Below are 15971 nucleotides of genomic sequence, written 5' to 3'. Positions count from 1 at the left end.
CCTGCGCAGTAGGTTACTGCAGGGCGCCTGCGCAGTAGCAATATTGAGCTCTCTCACTTCCTGTATTTAGGATGTGTGCCTTGTCTCCCGGACACCGACACTTGCGCAGTTGGCATTCTGTGATGTCACATGCCGCTGCTGTTAGCTGTCAGCCATAGCTATGGATCAGTGACTAACCGCTGACTCTTAGGTATATTGGATGTTAACCCTGTCATGGTAAGCAGCGGCGCAGCTGCTCCCTATCTACTAATTATGCAACCATATATATTGACACAGCTGACTGGCAATCTGTACCCCTGACGAAGCCACGTAGAGTAGCGACACGCGTCGGGTCTCTGGCTCTACCTGCCCCACTTCACTTCTCAGGGTTTTGTATTGTGCTGATTTGTATGTGTGGTTATCATTTGGGGTGGCTATAGAGATTTTCTCTGTCCACTTAGACCCTCTCTAGCCCCTAATGGTCTGGCTGATCTGGTCCTTGATGTTTCCCTCTGCCTGATCTTGGGCTGGGGTATGCATATATGAGGTGTATTTAGTGTGCATTTCTATCTTTTTTTTGTACACCTCATAGTGATTCACATCTTCTTGGGTTTACATTATCCCTTGTACTGTTTTTTGTAATTATTGGGTTGGAATTGCATCATTTTTTCATTGTATTTGTATATTATTGGTGTTTCTGATTCATATGCTCTATATTACCTATGTGTGGCTTACTAATTCTCCTATTGAGAATCCTGTTTTACATGGACCTAGGGATATAGGCATCATTCTCGGTGAGGGTGATAGTTGGTAACAGGTGGGTTGCTCTATTATGAGCATTGTATTATTTGTGTATGTGTCACATTTGTGACCATTTTTAATGTTTTTAAGAATTTTTGCTGTGTTTAACGAAATTTGTATTATATATGCTATGTCCTATTCAGGGTGATCCCCTGCTCATGGCTTATTTTTCTCTCCTTTTTGTCAAACATATGTACTATTTAGGACTAGGTTGGATCCCCTTAATTATCCTTTCGGTGGTGCCCCATTTCTTTGTTTCGAATTCAGACAGACCATGTCACAGCAGTGGCATGTATCAACCACTGGGGGGGACCCGGAGCTCCCGGGCAATGGTATCCAAAATCTTCAGCTGGACGGAAGCATGGATTCCGGCAATATCGACGGTTCACATCCCAGGCATAGACAACAGGGCCTCTGACTTTCTCAGCCGGGAAGGACTTGTGGTAGGGGAATGGTCTCTTCATCAGAAAGTATTTTGTCAGATCTGCCATCTATGGGGTACCCCAGATGTGGACCTTCTGGCATCCCGGCAGAACAGGAAGGTCCAACAGTTTGTCTTCAGTTCCCGCGATCCTCTCGCAGCCAGGGTCGACGTTCTGGCCGCTCCTTGCTCACAGTTCAGACTCCCTTACCTGCCATCTCCCCCCCCCCCCCTTACTCTCCTTCCCAGGTTATGAAAAAGATCAAGGTGGAAGGGATACCGGTCATAATGATCGCTCCTATTGGCCCAGGAGGGCCTGGTTTGTGGAGGTAATCAACCTTCTCACAGATGCGCCCTGGAAACTCCCCGACTGACCAGATCTCTTAGCCCACGTTCCGTTCTTCTTCCTGAATTCTCAGTTGCTCAATTTGACGGCCTGGCCGTTGAAACCATGATACAGAGAGCGGACGGATTTTTGGACCAGGTGATCAGCCCAGTGATCCAGGCTAGGAAGCCATCCTCTTCCAAAGTCTATCACCGAACTTGGAAAGGCTTACTTCAGCTGGTGTGAGTCTAACCACGTCACACCTATTGCATGCTCTTTACCAGCCATCCTAGCTTTCCTCCAGGCAGGGCTAGATGCGGGTCTTGCCCTCGCTTCCTTAAAAGGTCAGATATCTGCACTCTCTATTCTTTTTCAGAAGAATTTAGCTTCCTGTCCGCAGGTTAAAACCTTTCTTCAAGGGCTAGCCCATGCATCCCCTCCATACAGGTCCCCTGTGGCCCCCTGGTATCTCAATCCGGTATTGGAAGCTTTGAGATCCTCCCTTTGAACCCCTCCAGGAGGTTTCCATGTCTTTCTTGTCCTGGAAGGTGGTATTTCTTGTAGCTATCACCTCTCAGACGTGTCTCAGAGCTGGTGGCCCTCTCGTGTCGTTGCTCCCCCCTTTTTTTGATCCTTTACCAAGATAGGAAGGGAGGGGCCGCAGAACCACCTTTCTCCCCAAGTTTGTGTCCGCTTTTCATCTAAATGAGGATATAATCCTTCTGTCCCGCTCCAACTCCATCCTCTGGAGCGCTCTGAATAAGCTAGACCTGGTCAGGGGCTCTAAGGGTTTACCTGGCTAGGACTGTACTCTTCAGGAAGACAGACTCCCTTTTTGTCATTTCAGGTGGTGCAAGAAGAGGCCTGCCGGCCTCCAAGGCTACAATCGCCCGCTGGATCAGAATGGCTATTCTGGAGGCTTACCGGGTTAAGAACAGAGTGCCTCTTGCTGGGGTTAAGGCTCACTCTACCTGGGCAGTGGGTGCCTCCTGGGTGGTACACCATAGGGCATCAGCCATGCAACTGTGCAAGGCGGCTACCTGGTCCTCTGTTCATACCTTTTCAAGGTTCTACAAGGTCCATACCTACACTTCTGCGGACGCCTGCTTAGGTAGAAGAATATTGCAGGCGGCAGTGGTGAGTTCTCCGACCTGGAATGAAGTACCTGTTTTTTTTCCCTCCCCAGGGACTGCTTTAGGATGTCACATAGTTCCTGTGTCCCCCAATGAAGCGATAGAGAGAACTGGATTTTTGGTTGCTTACCGTAAAATCTGTTTCTTGGAGCCTCCATTGGGGGACACAGCTCCCTCCCATGTTTAGCTTAATTTTTTTGGCTATGTTTTTGATGAATGTTCCTACTGTAAGCAACCAAAAATCCTGTTTTTTTTGCGTGCGGAATTGATGGTTTTTATTGATATGATTTTGGTGCAGATACGATCTTTTGATCGCCTGTTATTGCATTTTAATGCAATGTCGCAGCTACCAAAAAAGCGTTCTGGCGTTTTGACTTTTTTTTTTCTCACTACGCCGTTTAACGATCAGGTTAATCCTTTTTTTTATTGATAAGGCGATTCTGAAGACGGCAATTTCTCTTTTCTATTTTTGAATGGGGCGAAAGGGGGGGGTGGATTTAAACTTTTTATATTTTTATTCTTTTAATATTTAGTAATTTTTTTACTATTGGCATGCTTCAATAGATTCCTTGGGAGACTAGAAGCTGCCATGACCCAATCAGTTCTGCTACATACAGGCGATAATCAGTTTACCTATATGTAACAGAATTACTGACTTGCTATGAGCGCTGACCACTGGGTGGCGCTCATAGAAATCTGGCACTGACAACCATAGAGGCCTCCAGGAGACCTCTGGTTGTCATGCCAACCCATCGGTGACCCGTGATCGTGTGATGGGGGTCACTTGTGGGAGGATTTCCAGCCCGATGGCCGGAAGCGCGCGTTAAATGTCACTGGCAGAGTTTGACAGCGGCATTTAGCAAGTTAATAGCCGTGGGTGGGTCACTATTCCACCTGCGGCTGTTCCAGACATGTTAGCTGTTCAAAACAGCTAACATGTCCCGTGAAAGATGTGGGCTCACCACCGGAGCCCACATCAAAGGAGGGAAGCGACCTCCGCAGTCGGTGCTCATTTTGGTGGAGTCTGTATAAAATGGACCGACTCAGAGTGAATCTACAATTTTCATAGTCATGAAAATAAAGAAAACTTTTTGAATGAAGTTTGTCCAAACTTTTGGTCTGTACTGTATATATGTAATCGATATTACATAGTGTATGACGTATTTACATTTTATTACAGTTTGTGTTCTAAAGTTGTATTCCAATAATTATATTTTATGTTCTATCTGAATATCTTGATTATTGTATCATAAAAATGATTAAATGTCTGAGGCTCACATTGTACTACAATAAATTTTTCACTTAAATATAAGCAATATATGTGAGAGGTGGAGTCTGTGTAAGGCTGGTTTCACATTAGCGCTTTTTAAGCGCACGCACGGCCGGGGGTAGCTCCGCCCCCGAGCCGGCTCTCTGCCCGTCGTGCCCGCCCCTTGCTTGTAGCGCCGCCTCCTAGCGCACAGCGGCGCCTGCGCCGTGCGCGCCAAAATCCGAAAAGTTTGATTTTGGCGCGCACCGTCAAAAGTGCGCAGCGCAGGTCAAAGCGCAACTAGCGCACGGCCTGCGCACGATCTGCGCACCCTATGCTAAAGATGGGGTGCGCCGATCGCAGGCGCCGCTGTGCGCTAGGAGGCGGCGCTACAAGCAAGGGGCGGGCACGCCAGGCAGAGAGCCGTCTCGGGGGCGGAGCTACCCCAGGCCGTGCGTGCGCTTAAAAAGCGCTAATGTGAAACCAGCCTTAGGGAAATTTCGGAGTCGCAGGTTTGGCTTACCGACTCCACAGCCCTGCTCCGCAGTACTGGTATGGCGGAGGTCGCAAAGGGGTTAAAGGATGGCCGATCTGTTGTCTTTAATAGCCTGGTTAGACAGGTCAACTGTGCTCCATGCACAAAGTGTGATTGTTGATGCCATAATTCTGGGCACATAGAATATCCTTATGTTATTGTCCTGAACATGTACTGTAGAGTGCTGATTTCTAAACAAAATGTCCCCCCCTCCCCCCAAGGGTTTTGTTAATTTGATATTGTGGTTGGCCAAGGTGAAGTTTAAGTACATTTAACTTTTGAACCTGCGTTGCTTGTATCACAGACTTCTTGGCATATCAACAGGATAGCACTGTTCTGAAAACAAGTACCGTATATACTAGAGTATATGCTGAGATTTTCAGCACATTATTTTGTGCTGAAACACCCCCCTCGGCCTTATCCTTGAGTCATTGTCCCAGAATATGGAGGGGGAGAGGCAGCGGGTCACAGGAGGCTGGAGCCTGACTATGTGCGTGGAAGGCAGTGGGTATTCATTGCTCCTGTGCTGACAGTGAAAATTCATTTCTCTGTAGTAGCGTGCACAGTGTCAACCTCAGCCGCCTGCTTCCTGCAGCTGCTGGGCCAGTCACGGGAGCCCGCTACTTAAGGGAAGTGAATATTCACCTCTCTCCACTCCCATGCGCATGGGGAGAAGGGAATATTTCTCAAGTAGCAGGGACACGTGATCGCCCGGCCGCAGGTAGTCGGCGGCTGAGACTGACACTGTGTGCGCTACTGAAGAGCAATGAATACTCGCTGCCTTCCACGCACATAGTCCCAGCGGGGAGTATTCTGGCAGCTGTGCTCTGCTGGTAAGCAGTGCCTGACATCCATTCCATTGTGCTGCTTACAAGCATAATAAAGCAGCTGCTGGCATCGGAACAAGACTCTTCAAGGGAGTGAAGTGGGTGGAGGTGAGTAGGATAGTGTTTTTTTTTTTGGTTTGGGTGGGGGAGGTGCCACACAGACCGAGACTTTTTCAACATGACTTTGTTGGGGACCGCTGTGGATATACCATCCATATAAAGTTGGGAATAACCATTTTACATGCCATAAAAGACTGATTAGTGGTGTAACTCTGGCCTGTCATTGATGTTGCTGTGAGCTGACACCAACAAGTCGTTTTTTAAAGGGAATCTATTAAGCGATTTATGCCCATACGACAGGTAGCATGAATCCAAACCTGGTTACACAACTGCAGAAAGGTATATTAATTTATGAAATTACAGCCAGGAACCATGGATGGAGATGAGACTAGTCAGGCTGTGCCCCTGGACAGGTCTTCTTGGCAATGCTGCTGTTGATTGATGACTTTTTTCTTTGCATGTACATATGGAGAAATCTGTCAATCTGCAGTGGCACTGGCACAAGCTGTCCGAGGGCAGAGACGGATAAGTCTTGTCTCTGGCAGTATCTCCAAAGTATATTGGAGCATTTTAGAGAATAACCGGACTAGCTGCAATTAATGCTGACTGTGGTTTGTGTAGTATGATTTGTCCTAACATTATTTCAAATTTTGCTTTGGGTCAGTACCCCCACTTTGCGCAATACTAGTTTTCATGTCTGTTCCTTTTTAAGTATAGAAAACTGAAATAATCTGTTGCATCCATTATGCAAACTGAAGCAGGGTCCCTATTGATTAGTATGTAGTTCTTAGAATGGAAAAAGTTGCTCTGCATGCAGGACTATTTATTTTAATAAAAGGATGGTTTGTGGTTTTTTTTTTTTTTTCTTTTTGTTTACTCAGAAAAGAGCCTTATTGTAGAGGGCAAAAGAGAAAAGAAGAAGGTGGAGAGACTGTGCTTAGAAATGTCAGTTGTGAAAAAAGAACCAGTCTTAACTGAAGGTAATGACCTTATTTCATTTTCAGTGTATAGCAGTGTGTGTGTGTGTGTGTGTATATATATATATATATATATATATATATATATATATATATATATATATATATATATATATATATATATATACATACACACATTCATACACACAGCTCTGGCAAATTGAGACCACTGCACAGTTTTATAAAAATCAGCTTCTCTACATGTCTGACTTCCATTCCAGTGTCAGTTGAATTCCAACCAGAGTACACCTCATTCTACCTACTTAATGTGCTTCTGATTAGATGATCACCTGAACCAAATCTTATTTAACGAAGGAAAGTATAAAAAACCCTGCTGTGGTGTTCACAATCCTCTTGCAGTAGGACAAACTGGATGGCAAAACAAGTGATAGTAATATACTAAAAGTAATAGGAATGAAAAAAATAACTTTTAACCATGCCAAAGGTGTTGAAAAGAAAAGTCTTGAGTGAGGAAAAGAAGGGCTACAGTGAGTGTCACTTTGCCTCCATCCTTAAAATTTCTAAGACTGCAGTCTATTACAACAAGGTCAAGCAGTACATTGGGGACAAAAAAGCTGGAGACTGGAAGAGGGCGAAAACGACTCTCCACTGACTGGGGATAACCATCTTATTCGAATTTCACTCAGCAACTGCAGGACGACATCAATTGATCTACAAAAGGAATGGCAAATGGCAGCTGGGGTGAAGCGCACGGCAAGAACAGTTCATAACAGGCTCCTAGAGGCAGGGCTCACGTCATGTAAAGGTAGAAAAAAGACTTTCATCAATGAGAAGCAAAGGAGAGCCAGGCTTAAGTTTGCCAAGGAGCATAAAGATTGGACCATAGAGGACTGGAATGAGGTAATCTTCTCTGATGAGTCTAATTCTCAGCTTTGCCCAACACCCGGTCGTCTAATGGTTAGACGGAGACCTCGAGAGGCGTACAAGCCACAGTGTCTTGCACCCACTGTGAAATTTAGTGGAGGATCGGTGATGATCTGGGGGCTACTTTAGCATGTCTGGATTTGGGCAGGTTAATCTTTGTATGTGGCTTGATTCATACGTCCTTCGCAAAGTTATCCTGGAAAAACAGTTGATTCCATCTGCTCAGGCAATGTTCCCCAACTCTGAGGACTGGTTTTTCCAGCAGGACAATGCACCATGCTGCACAGCTAGGTCAATCAATGTGTGGATGAAGGACCACCACATCAAATCCCTGTCATAGCCAGCCCAATCTCCAGACCTGAACCCCATTGAAAACCTCTGGAATGTAATCAAGAGGAAGTTGGATAGTCGCAAGCCATCAAACAAAGAAGAACTGCATACATTTTTGTACCAGGAGTGGCATAAGGTCACCCAAAAGCAGTGTGAAAGACTGGTGGAAAGCATGCCAAGACGCATAAAAGCGATTAAAAATCATGGTTATTCCACAAAATATTGATTTCTGAACTCTTCCTGAGTTAAAAAATTAGTATTGTTTCTAAATGATTATGAACTGCATTTCTTTGTTCTTTTGACCATTTCTCATTTTCTGAAAATAAATACAAAATTTAGTGGTTGGAAATTGTGAGACATGTTGTCAGAAATTTATAGAATAAAAGAGCAATTTACATTAAACTCAAAAATATACCTATAAAGACATAAATCGGACAAAATGAAAATTTTCCCGTGGTCTCAATTTTTGCCAGATGTGTATGTATGTGTAATATATTTACATTGCCATGACCTAATGTGAGTCCCCACAATGATTGGTTATGTCGCAGAGCATGTATAGTGTAATCTGTATGCTGCTTTCATCCAGTATTAAAGTGCCCAATATTTACTCAAGAAGTATGTTGTCTGAAACACTGCAGTGTTTCAAACATGCCTGGATGAGAACTTAGTCACTGTTTGATACATGCTGGCCATTGCTCAGGCAACATGTATTAGCTACCAGGTTCTCTTTATGGGAATATTTGCATTGTGAGGATCTGTAGCTTTAAGAAAACCTACAAGTGTCAATATGTATCCACGCATTGCTTTTGCATTGGCCACTTTAATTGGTTTCATGGCTAACCACACTCAATGGAACATTTCTCTCCACTTGGTGCCTTAAGATTCATTTTTCTTTTATATGCTTTCATTTGTTTGTCAACTCAGATTTAGGTCTTCAACAGTTTGTAGGATGCGTGGAGATTTCATTCTTTCATTCCTGCCTTTTTAGGAAAGGGAAAAAAGCTGTATGATATTGAAAGAGTACAGTACTTTTTAAAGAAAAAGAAATGTGAAGAATTAAGACTCTTACATCGATTGCTTTTCAATCGTCAGGGCACAGTAAGTGTGACATGGATACCTCTTGATCTCAGTTTCTAATCTTTTATCAGAGCATGTGCTATAACATCATGTCTATATGTTCCCTCTTTCAGATCAATGTTTAATTAGACATTACTTTCAGGAAAAGCACAATTTAATAATTTTAAAGTCCTTAGTCTCTGTTCCCTTAAGTTTCACTGCGGTGACTGCAAACAATATATTAGCAAATATTTCAAGTTGCAGATAATATCCAGCCTGGTAATAAGGGTTGGAGCCTGGAAGTTCCTAAATGTTTGCTTCACAGTGGGAATATTATATCAGACCTGAAAATGATCTGGTATTTTATGAATGGGTATCGGACGTCTTATTTGCATGCATTACACTCTTTGTGGATTAGATGTTTGAACTATGTATTTATTATGAAACCGTTTCATATTTGCAGACAAAATAAACTAACAGATTTTTTTTTTTATTTTTCAACTTTGTGTATAATATGCAGCAGTTCATTAGAAATATCAGGAAGGTGCAAGACTGATTGCTGTAATGGTTTCTTTTTAGGTGCAAATGATAAAGAAAAATATTGGTCAGTTTAATGGATTTCCATTTGAAAAAGGCAGCGACCTATACAAAAAGAAAGAAGATATGCTTAAGAAGTACGTATTTATGTTGATTGTGGGGGATGGGTGAATGGTGTATTTTTTCAATGTTTTTGCTTTTTTTTTTTTTTTTTTTTTTTTTCTCTTCCCTTTCCTCCCCACTCCTCTCTAGGTTTAAAAAAGACGACTTAAAAAATATCTGTGGTGTGCTTGATCTGGAAAAATCTGGAGCGAACAGTGAATTGGTTTCTAGAATTATAACTTTCCTCATGGCGCCAAAGTCTACAGGGAAAGTATGTATTCAACTACTAGTCTTGAAAGTCAATCATTGTGAAAGTCTACTTGCCAGTGATTTGAAAAATGTTAAGTGTATTTTTTAATAAACTATTTATGCTCCCCTTCCAGCCTCTGCCAAAATCCAAATCAAAGCCTCCTAAAGGTGGTAAAAAAGAACGAAGCAGCTCTGGTTCTGCTCGCAGATCAAAGTCTCGTAGAGCCAATGTAATTTTATCTGATGAGTCTAGCAGTGAGGAGGAGACAAAAGATAAAGAGGAGTCTTCAGCTGATGAGCAGGAAAGTGAGGATGAAGTAGAAGATGAAGAGGTACAAATGAGAAGTGTGTGATCACTACTCTGTTCAATCTATGGTGGTCCCACATGTATACTACCACTCATATTCCCACAGTATTGATTGGAGAGGGGGTCATACATGCACAGCGCTGCTTCATTCATATGGAATTGGGAACCTTTGTTCGTAAGATCCCATCAGGTGAACTACCAATGATCACATATATTATCACCTATCCATGAGAAATGTTTGTGGTATAACCTTTCTTTATAGAGAGACTTAAAGAGAGACAGACCTATATCTCTATTGATATTTTTTTTGTCACTGTGTTGAACTTACATTTCTGAACTGATACAGTTTTTGTGCAGCAGCATTATAGATTTATAATTACACTAAAATGTCTGATGTAATTTTGATATCAGAAAATTGTCTTTGCTATAACGCAGCTGCTAACTTCTTTGTTGGCATGTATGGCAGCTTTATCTTCTCTAGGTTTAACAGCAAAATACCCTAATATAATTGTTTTACTACATCATTCTATTGCAAACTGCTGCATTTTATTAGTTTTTTCTTTCACCCCCTTTACTCACAAGCCTGTTTTCACCTTTATGATCAGGCCAGTTTTTTCAATTCTGACCAGTGTCACTTTAATAACTCTGGAATGCTTCGTAACCTAGTGATTGAGGGTTTTTTTTTTGTTCTGTTTTGTTTGGCCACACGTACTTCATATTAGTGGTAAATTTTGTTCAATATGATTTGCGTTTATGAAAATTTGTCAAATTTGAAAATTTCCATACTTTGGACTGTTGTGCCATTTAACTCAGATAGTTCTACCACACAAAATAGTTAATAAAATTTTCCACATGTCTACAGTCATGGCCAAAAGTTTAGAGAATGATACAAATATTATATTTTCACATGATCTGCTGCCCTCTGGTTTTTATGTGTGTTTGTCAGATGTTTTTATCACATACAGAAATATAATTGCAATCATATTATGAGTAACAAAAGGTTATATTGACAGAATGAGTTAATGCAGCAAGTCAATATTTGCAGTGTTGACCCTTCTTCTTTAGGACCTCAGCAATTCTCCCTGGCATGCTCTCAATCAACTTCTGGATCAAATCCTGACTGATAGCAGTCCATTTTTGCAAAATCAATGCTTTTATTTTGTCTGAATTTGAAGGTTTATGTTTGTCCACCCGTCTCTTGATGATTGACCACAAGTTCTCAATGGGATTAAGATCTGGGGAGTTTCCAGGCCATGGTCCCAAAATCTGTTTTGTTCCCTGAGCCATTTAGTTATCACCTTTGCTTTATGGCAAGGTGCTCCATCATGTTGAAAAAGGCATTGTTGATCGCCAAACTGCTCTTGGACGGTTGGGAGAAGTTGCTCTTGGAGGACATTCTGGTACCATTCTTTATTCATGGCTGTGTTTTTAGGCAAGACTGAGAGAGAGTCCATTCCCTTGGCTGAGAAGCAACCCCACACATGAATGGTTTCAGGATGCTTGACAGTTGGCATGAGACAAGACTGGTGGTAGCGCTCACCTGGTCTCCGAATAAGCCGTTTTCCAGATGTCCCAAACAATCGAAAAGGGGATTCATCAGAGAAAATGACTTTACCCCAGTCCTCAGCAGTCCACTCCCTGTACCTCTTGCAGAATATCAGTCTGTCCATGATGTTTTTTCTGGAGAAGTGGCTTCTTTGCTGCCCTCCTTGAGACCAGGCCTTGCTCCAAGAGTCTCCGCCTCACAGTGCGTGCAGATGCACTCACGCCTGCCTGCTGCCATTTCTGAGCAAGCTCTGCACTGCTGGTAGCCCTATCCCGCAGCTGAAACACTTTTAAGAGACGGTCCTGGTGCTTGCTGATCTTTCTTGGGCGCCCTGTAGCCTTTTTGGCAACAAGGCAACCTCTCTCCTTGAAGTTCTTGATGATGCGATAGATTGTTGACTGAGGTGCAATCTTTCTAGCTGCGATACTCTTCCCTGTTAGGCCATTTTTGTGCAGTGCAATGATGACTGCACGTGTTTCTTTAGAGATAACCATGGTTAACAGAAGAGAAACAATGATGCCAAGCAACAGCCTCCTTTTAAAGTGTCCAGTGGTGTCATTCTTACTTAATCATGACAGATTGATCTCCAGCCCTGTCCTCATCAACACCCACATCTGTGTTTAATGGAGCAATCACTGAAACGATGTTAGCTGGTCCTTTTAAGGCAGGGCTGCAATGATGTTGAAATGTGTTTTTGGGGGATAAAGTTAATTTTCTAGGCAAATATTGACTTTGCAAGTAATTGCTGTTAAGCTGATCACTCTTTATAACATTCTGGAGTATATGCAAATTGCCATTAGAAAAATGAAGCAGTAGACTTTGTATAAATTAATATTTGTGTCATTCTCTAAACTTTTGGCCATGACTGTACTTTACATCAGTATCATTTTTTAAACTTTTATTTTTCTCTTCATAAAAAAAATTTAAAGTTAAGCAATTTTTCATTTTTCCAACCAAATTTTCAACACCATTTTTATTAGAGATCACATTTTAAGTGACTTTCAGAGGGCCTATGTGACAGAAAATACTCAAAAGTGACACCATTTTAAAACTGCACCCCTTTAAAGTGTTCAAACCACATTCAGGAATTTTAAAAACCCTTCAAGTGATTCACAGGGAAGTAAAAGAAATGAAAATGTAATTTTTCCCTCAAATATTGTTTTAGCACCAAATTTAGCATTTTCACAAGTGTAACAGGAGAAAATTAGCCATACAATATGTGCAGTTTCCTTTGAGTACACCAGTGTGGTGGAAAGCTACTGTTTGGGTGCACTGGCAGGCTAAAAAGGAAAGGATCACTATTAGACTTTTGGAGTACAAAATTGGCTAGTATAGATAATGGACACCATGTCGTGTTTCCTTGAACCCCTGATGTGCCTAAACGGTGGAAACCCCCCACAAGTAACCTAACTTCCAAGCCTACACCCATCAAGGAATTAATCTAGCTGTCTGATACAGGAAAGATTATGACCTCATCTTCGCCATGTCAACCTTTATGGATGATATCATGACATCAAAGCTTGCAATTTACCATCTTTTCAGTTAGCCATTAACCCTTTAATGACATCCAATACATCTTTTTACTGACCTGAGATATAAGGGAATGTCATCCCCATACAGGTGACAATAAAGCAGCTGACAACTGTTCACTATAGCTGACAACTTGCTGTATCTCCAACAATCAATGTTGTCATTGTCCATATCTATTTAACCCCTTAGTTGCTGTCAAAAGTGACTACATCAAATAAATGGTTAATTGATTGTGGGATCTTCCGCTTTAATCTAATTGACACACCGAGATCATGATTGTGTGGTCCTGATGTTTGCCATAGCAGTTCATGGCCAAATAGCGGCCTGAGTCTGCCGGCTGTAGCGGACGGTTCAGAAGTTGAGTGATATTTTAGGTGGTAAAAAAAAAAAAAACACTTTCATTCAAACTACACCACTTTGCATTATTTCCTAAAAATCACCTGAAGGGTCAATAAACTATCTGACAAAAGTTTTCAATATGTCGGGGTGCTGTTTTTAAAATGGTCTCACTTTTGGGGGTTTCCAATATATAGCACCCCCAAAGTCCTCTCAAACCTGGATAGGTCCATCAAAAATAATTTTGCAAATTTCTCATTCGCCTTATTGGGGGACACAGAGACCTTGGGTGTATGCTGCTGCCACTAGGAGGCTGACACTATGCACAAAAAAAGATAGCTCCTCCTCCGCAGTGTACACCCCACCGACCGGCAGAGAATTCCTCAGTTTAGCTTAGTGTCAGTAGGAGGTGGACACGGGTCTTTTATTAGACCCATATCTACCTCGTCGTGCGTCGTTCCTTTTCAGGTTCTACGGAGGGATACAGAGTGAAAAGTCACATCTGTACTCCCACATGGAGTCTGCAAGTACGGCGTGTACTGCCACCCCGTATCCTTGCAGTTCTCCGCGGCAGGACCAGCCAGACGGACGCCGACACCAAGACGTGCCAGCGACTCCAGGGGTCCTTGTCGCCAGTCTCCCTCCCACTCGCCTACCAGAGCCTGTCGGTTGGATGAGACTCAAGACTTCTTCAGACAGGTAACGGATCGTGGATGGGTGAGTATTAGGCCCCGGCTTCATATTTATTTACCTGCTGCCCATTCCCGACGGTCACCTCTTCAATGGTCACAGGGGTAGGCGCTGCGGTCGCTCGCAGTCGCCACAAGGCTATAGGCAGCTCAATGTTGCTGGGCATCCCCCCCCTTCCCTCCCCCCTTTCTGGGTACAGGGAGCACAGGGTGTTTTCCCATTGGGAGCGACTTGCGACTGCGGCGTCCCACTTTTTCGGACCTCCGCGCCGACCCCCTGCTGACAGGCGGCCGCCGCAACTAATTTAGGCCCCGGCTTCAGTTCGGGCCTACCGCTGCGTCGCGGCCACGCCCCCCGCCCCTTTCTTCTAAGCGGGCTTCTCTCCCGCTCTTCCCAGGCCCTCCCACCGCCTGTCCTTCACCTGCCCAGCCTGTTATTGGCTAGAGGGCGGTGAATCGTTAACCCTGCGTGGTGCTCCGCCCTCCCTCCTCTCCTAAGGCGCGCTTTTTCTCAGGACGGCGCCATTTTCCCAGCCTGTTAGCCGGGCACCAGCTCCTCACTGGACAGCATCTTCTCCAGCTGGTTTTTTTCAGGAGGTCTGTCAACCGGATTTCGCTCTGACCTGCATCCACTGACAGGTCGCAGAGCATCGCTTCTGGGGACACCGGACCGTGAGTAGCTCTGCACTGCAGACTGACCCTTCTCCGCCCTCTGTCCCCCAACCTTCCGGCATTACCTCAGCTTTTGACTATGTCTAACTCTAAGTCTGATCGTACCCGCTCTACCGCCCCCCCCCTGCATTTTAGTCAAGTACTTTGCATGTTCTTCGTGCAATCGCAAACTTCCCTCAGGCCAGTCCACTCCCCTCTGCCTGGATTGTAGCAATCCAATTCAGCCTGACGCCGTCCAGGAGCCATCTGCGGCCCCAGGTGAGAGTGAGCCCCCCATGCCTGGCTGGGCCTCCTCGCTATCTCAATCAGTGGCAGACCTCACCAGGGTGTCTCAGTCCCTGGTGGCCGTTCTTGATAAGTTGCCCCTGGACTCTTAAGCAGGGCCAAGCAGGTCCCAAATTGTTCCATCTGAATCAGCCAGCGGTAGTCGCAAAAGACCCAGGCAAGATTCCCAGCCGGAATCCTCTCCTAGTCCCATCTCACCGCATAGCCCTTCTCACCAGCCTCCCTCTCGGGCCTCGTCTCCCGAGTCAGGGGAAGCGCTTTCGGACAAGTCATCTGAGGGGATTTTAGAGCTGGATTCAGACCAGGATGCAAGCATGAAGGTCACAGTGCAGGACCTCATTGCTGCGATCCATCATACCTTCGATATTGCTGACTCCCCTGCGAAATCCTCAGATCAGGAGGTTTCGTTCAGACGGGCAGAAACTCCCTCCAGGGTTTTTCCTTTCCATTCCCAGTTTGGGAAAATTTTTACCAAGGAAAGAGAGGATCCGACCAGACGCTTTCAAAGAGGAAAACGTCTCGGCATACTCTACCCATTTGCTAAGGAGCTCACGGACAACTGGTCGGCCTCTCCCTCGGTCGATCCGCCCGTGTCCAGGCTATCCAATAACACTGTTCTCCCGCTTTCAGGCGTGGCGTCCCTAAAGGATTCTAATGACAGGATTATAGAATCCCTGGCGAAGTCTGCCTTTGAAGCGGCTTCAGCGGCGGTGTGTCCAATCTTTGCTTCATCCTGGACAGCAAAGACCATAGCCACGTGGGCAGACGACCTTCGGCAGGGCATCTTAGATAAGGCGCAACCGGAGCATTTGGCCAATCTCGCCAATCAGATCTCCCATGCTGGGGACTATCTTCTCTCCGCTTCCTTGGATGCTGCATCCTGTGCAGTTCAGGAGTCAAGCAACGTTATTGCAATTCGACGTACACTTTGGCTAAAGGCATGGCAAGCGGACTTGTCTTCTAAAAAGTCCCTCACTAACCTGCCTTTTCAGGGGGTGCGCCTTTTTGGGTCCCAATTGGACCAGATTATTAAGGACGCCACCGGAGGCACGAGTTCACTCCTCCCTCAGTCCAAGCCTCGCAGACCCCCACTAAGGCATCAGTTTCGACCCTTTCGGACTTTCCGCCGTTTCAATACGG

At 44.4% G+C, this 15971-nt stretch overlaps 1 protein-coding gene across 3 annotated transcripts in view; it reads left to right on the top strand.

Annotated features, from left to right (window-relative positions):
- DEK (DEK proto-oncogene) overlaps window positions 1-15971 on the top strand; it is a 174517-nt gene that overhangs the window by 120207 nt on the left and 38339 nt on the right. For all 3 annotated transcript variants that reach the window (XM_073566105.1, XM_073566103.1, XM_073566102.1), the window contains exons 3-7: window positions 6212-6310; window positions 8511-8620; window positions 9158-9252; window positions 9368-9488; window positions 9601-9798. In XM_073566105.1, the coding sequence (XP_073422206.1) occupies window positions 6212-6310; window positions 8511-8620; window positions 9158-9252; window positions 9368-9488; window positions 9601-9798 (623 nt within the window). The remainder of the gene's footprint in view (window positions 1-6211; window positions 6311-8510; window positions 8621-9157; window positions 9253-9367; window positions 9489-9600; window positions 9799-15971) is intronic.

This window comes from Dendrobates tinctorius, unplaced genomic scaffold (assembly GCF_039654945.1).
Source record: "Dendrobates tinctorius isolate UK_male_01 unplaced genomic scaffold, ASM3965494v1 ptg000004l, whole genome shotgun sequence".
Classification (NCBI taxonomy): Eukaryota; Metazoa; Chordata; class Amphibia; order Anura; family Dendrobatidae; genus Dendrobates; species Dendrobates tinctorius.
This window is presented reverse-complemented; position numbering and strand designations above follow the sequence as displayed.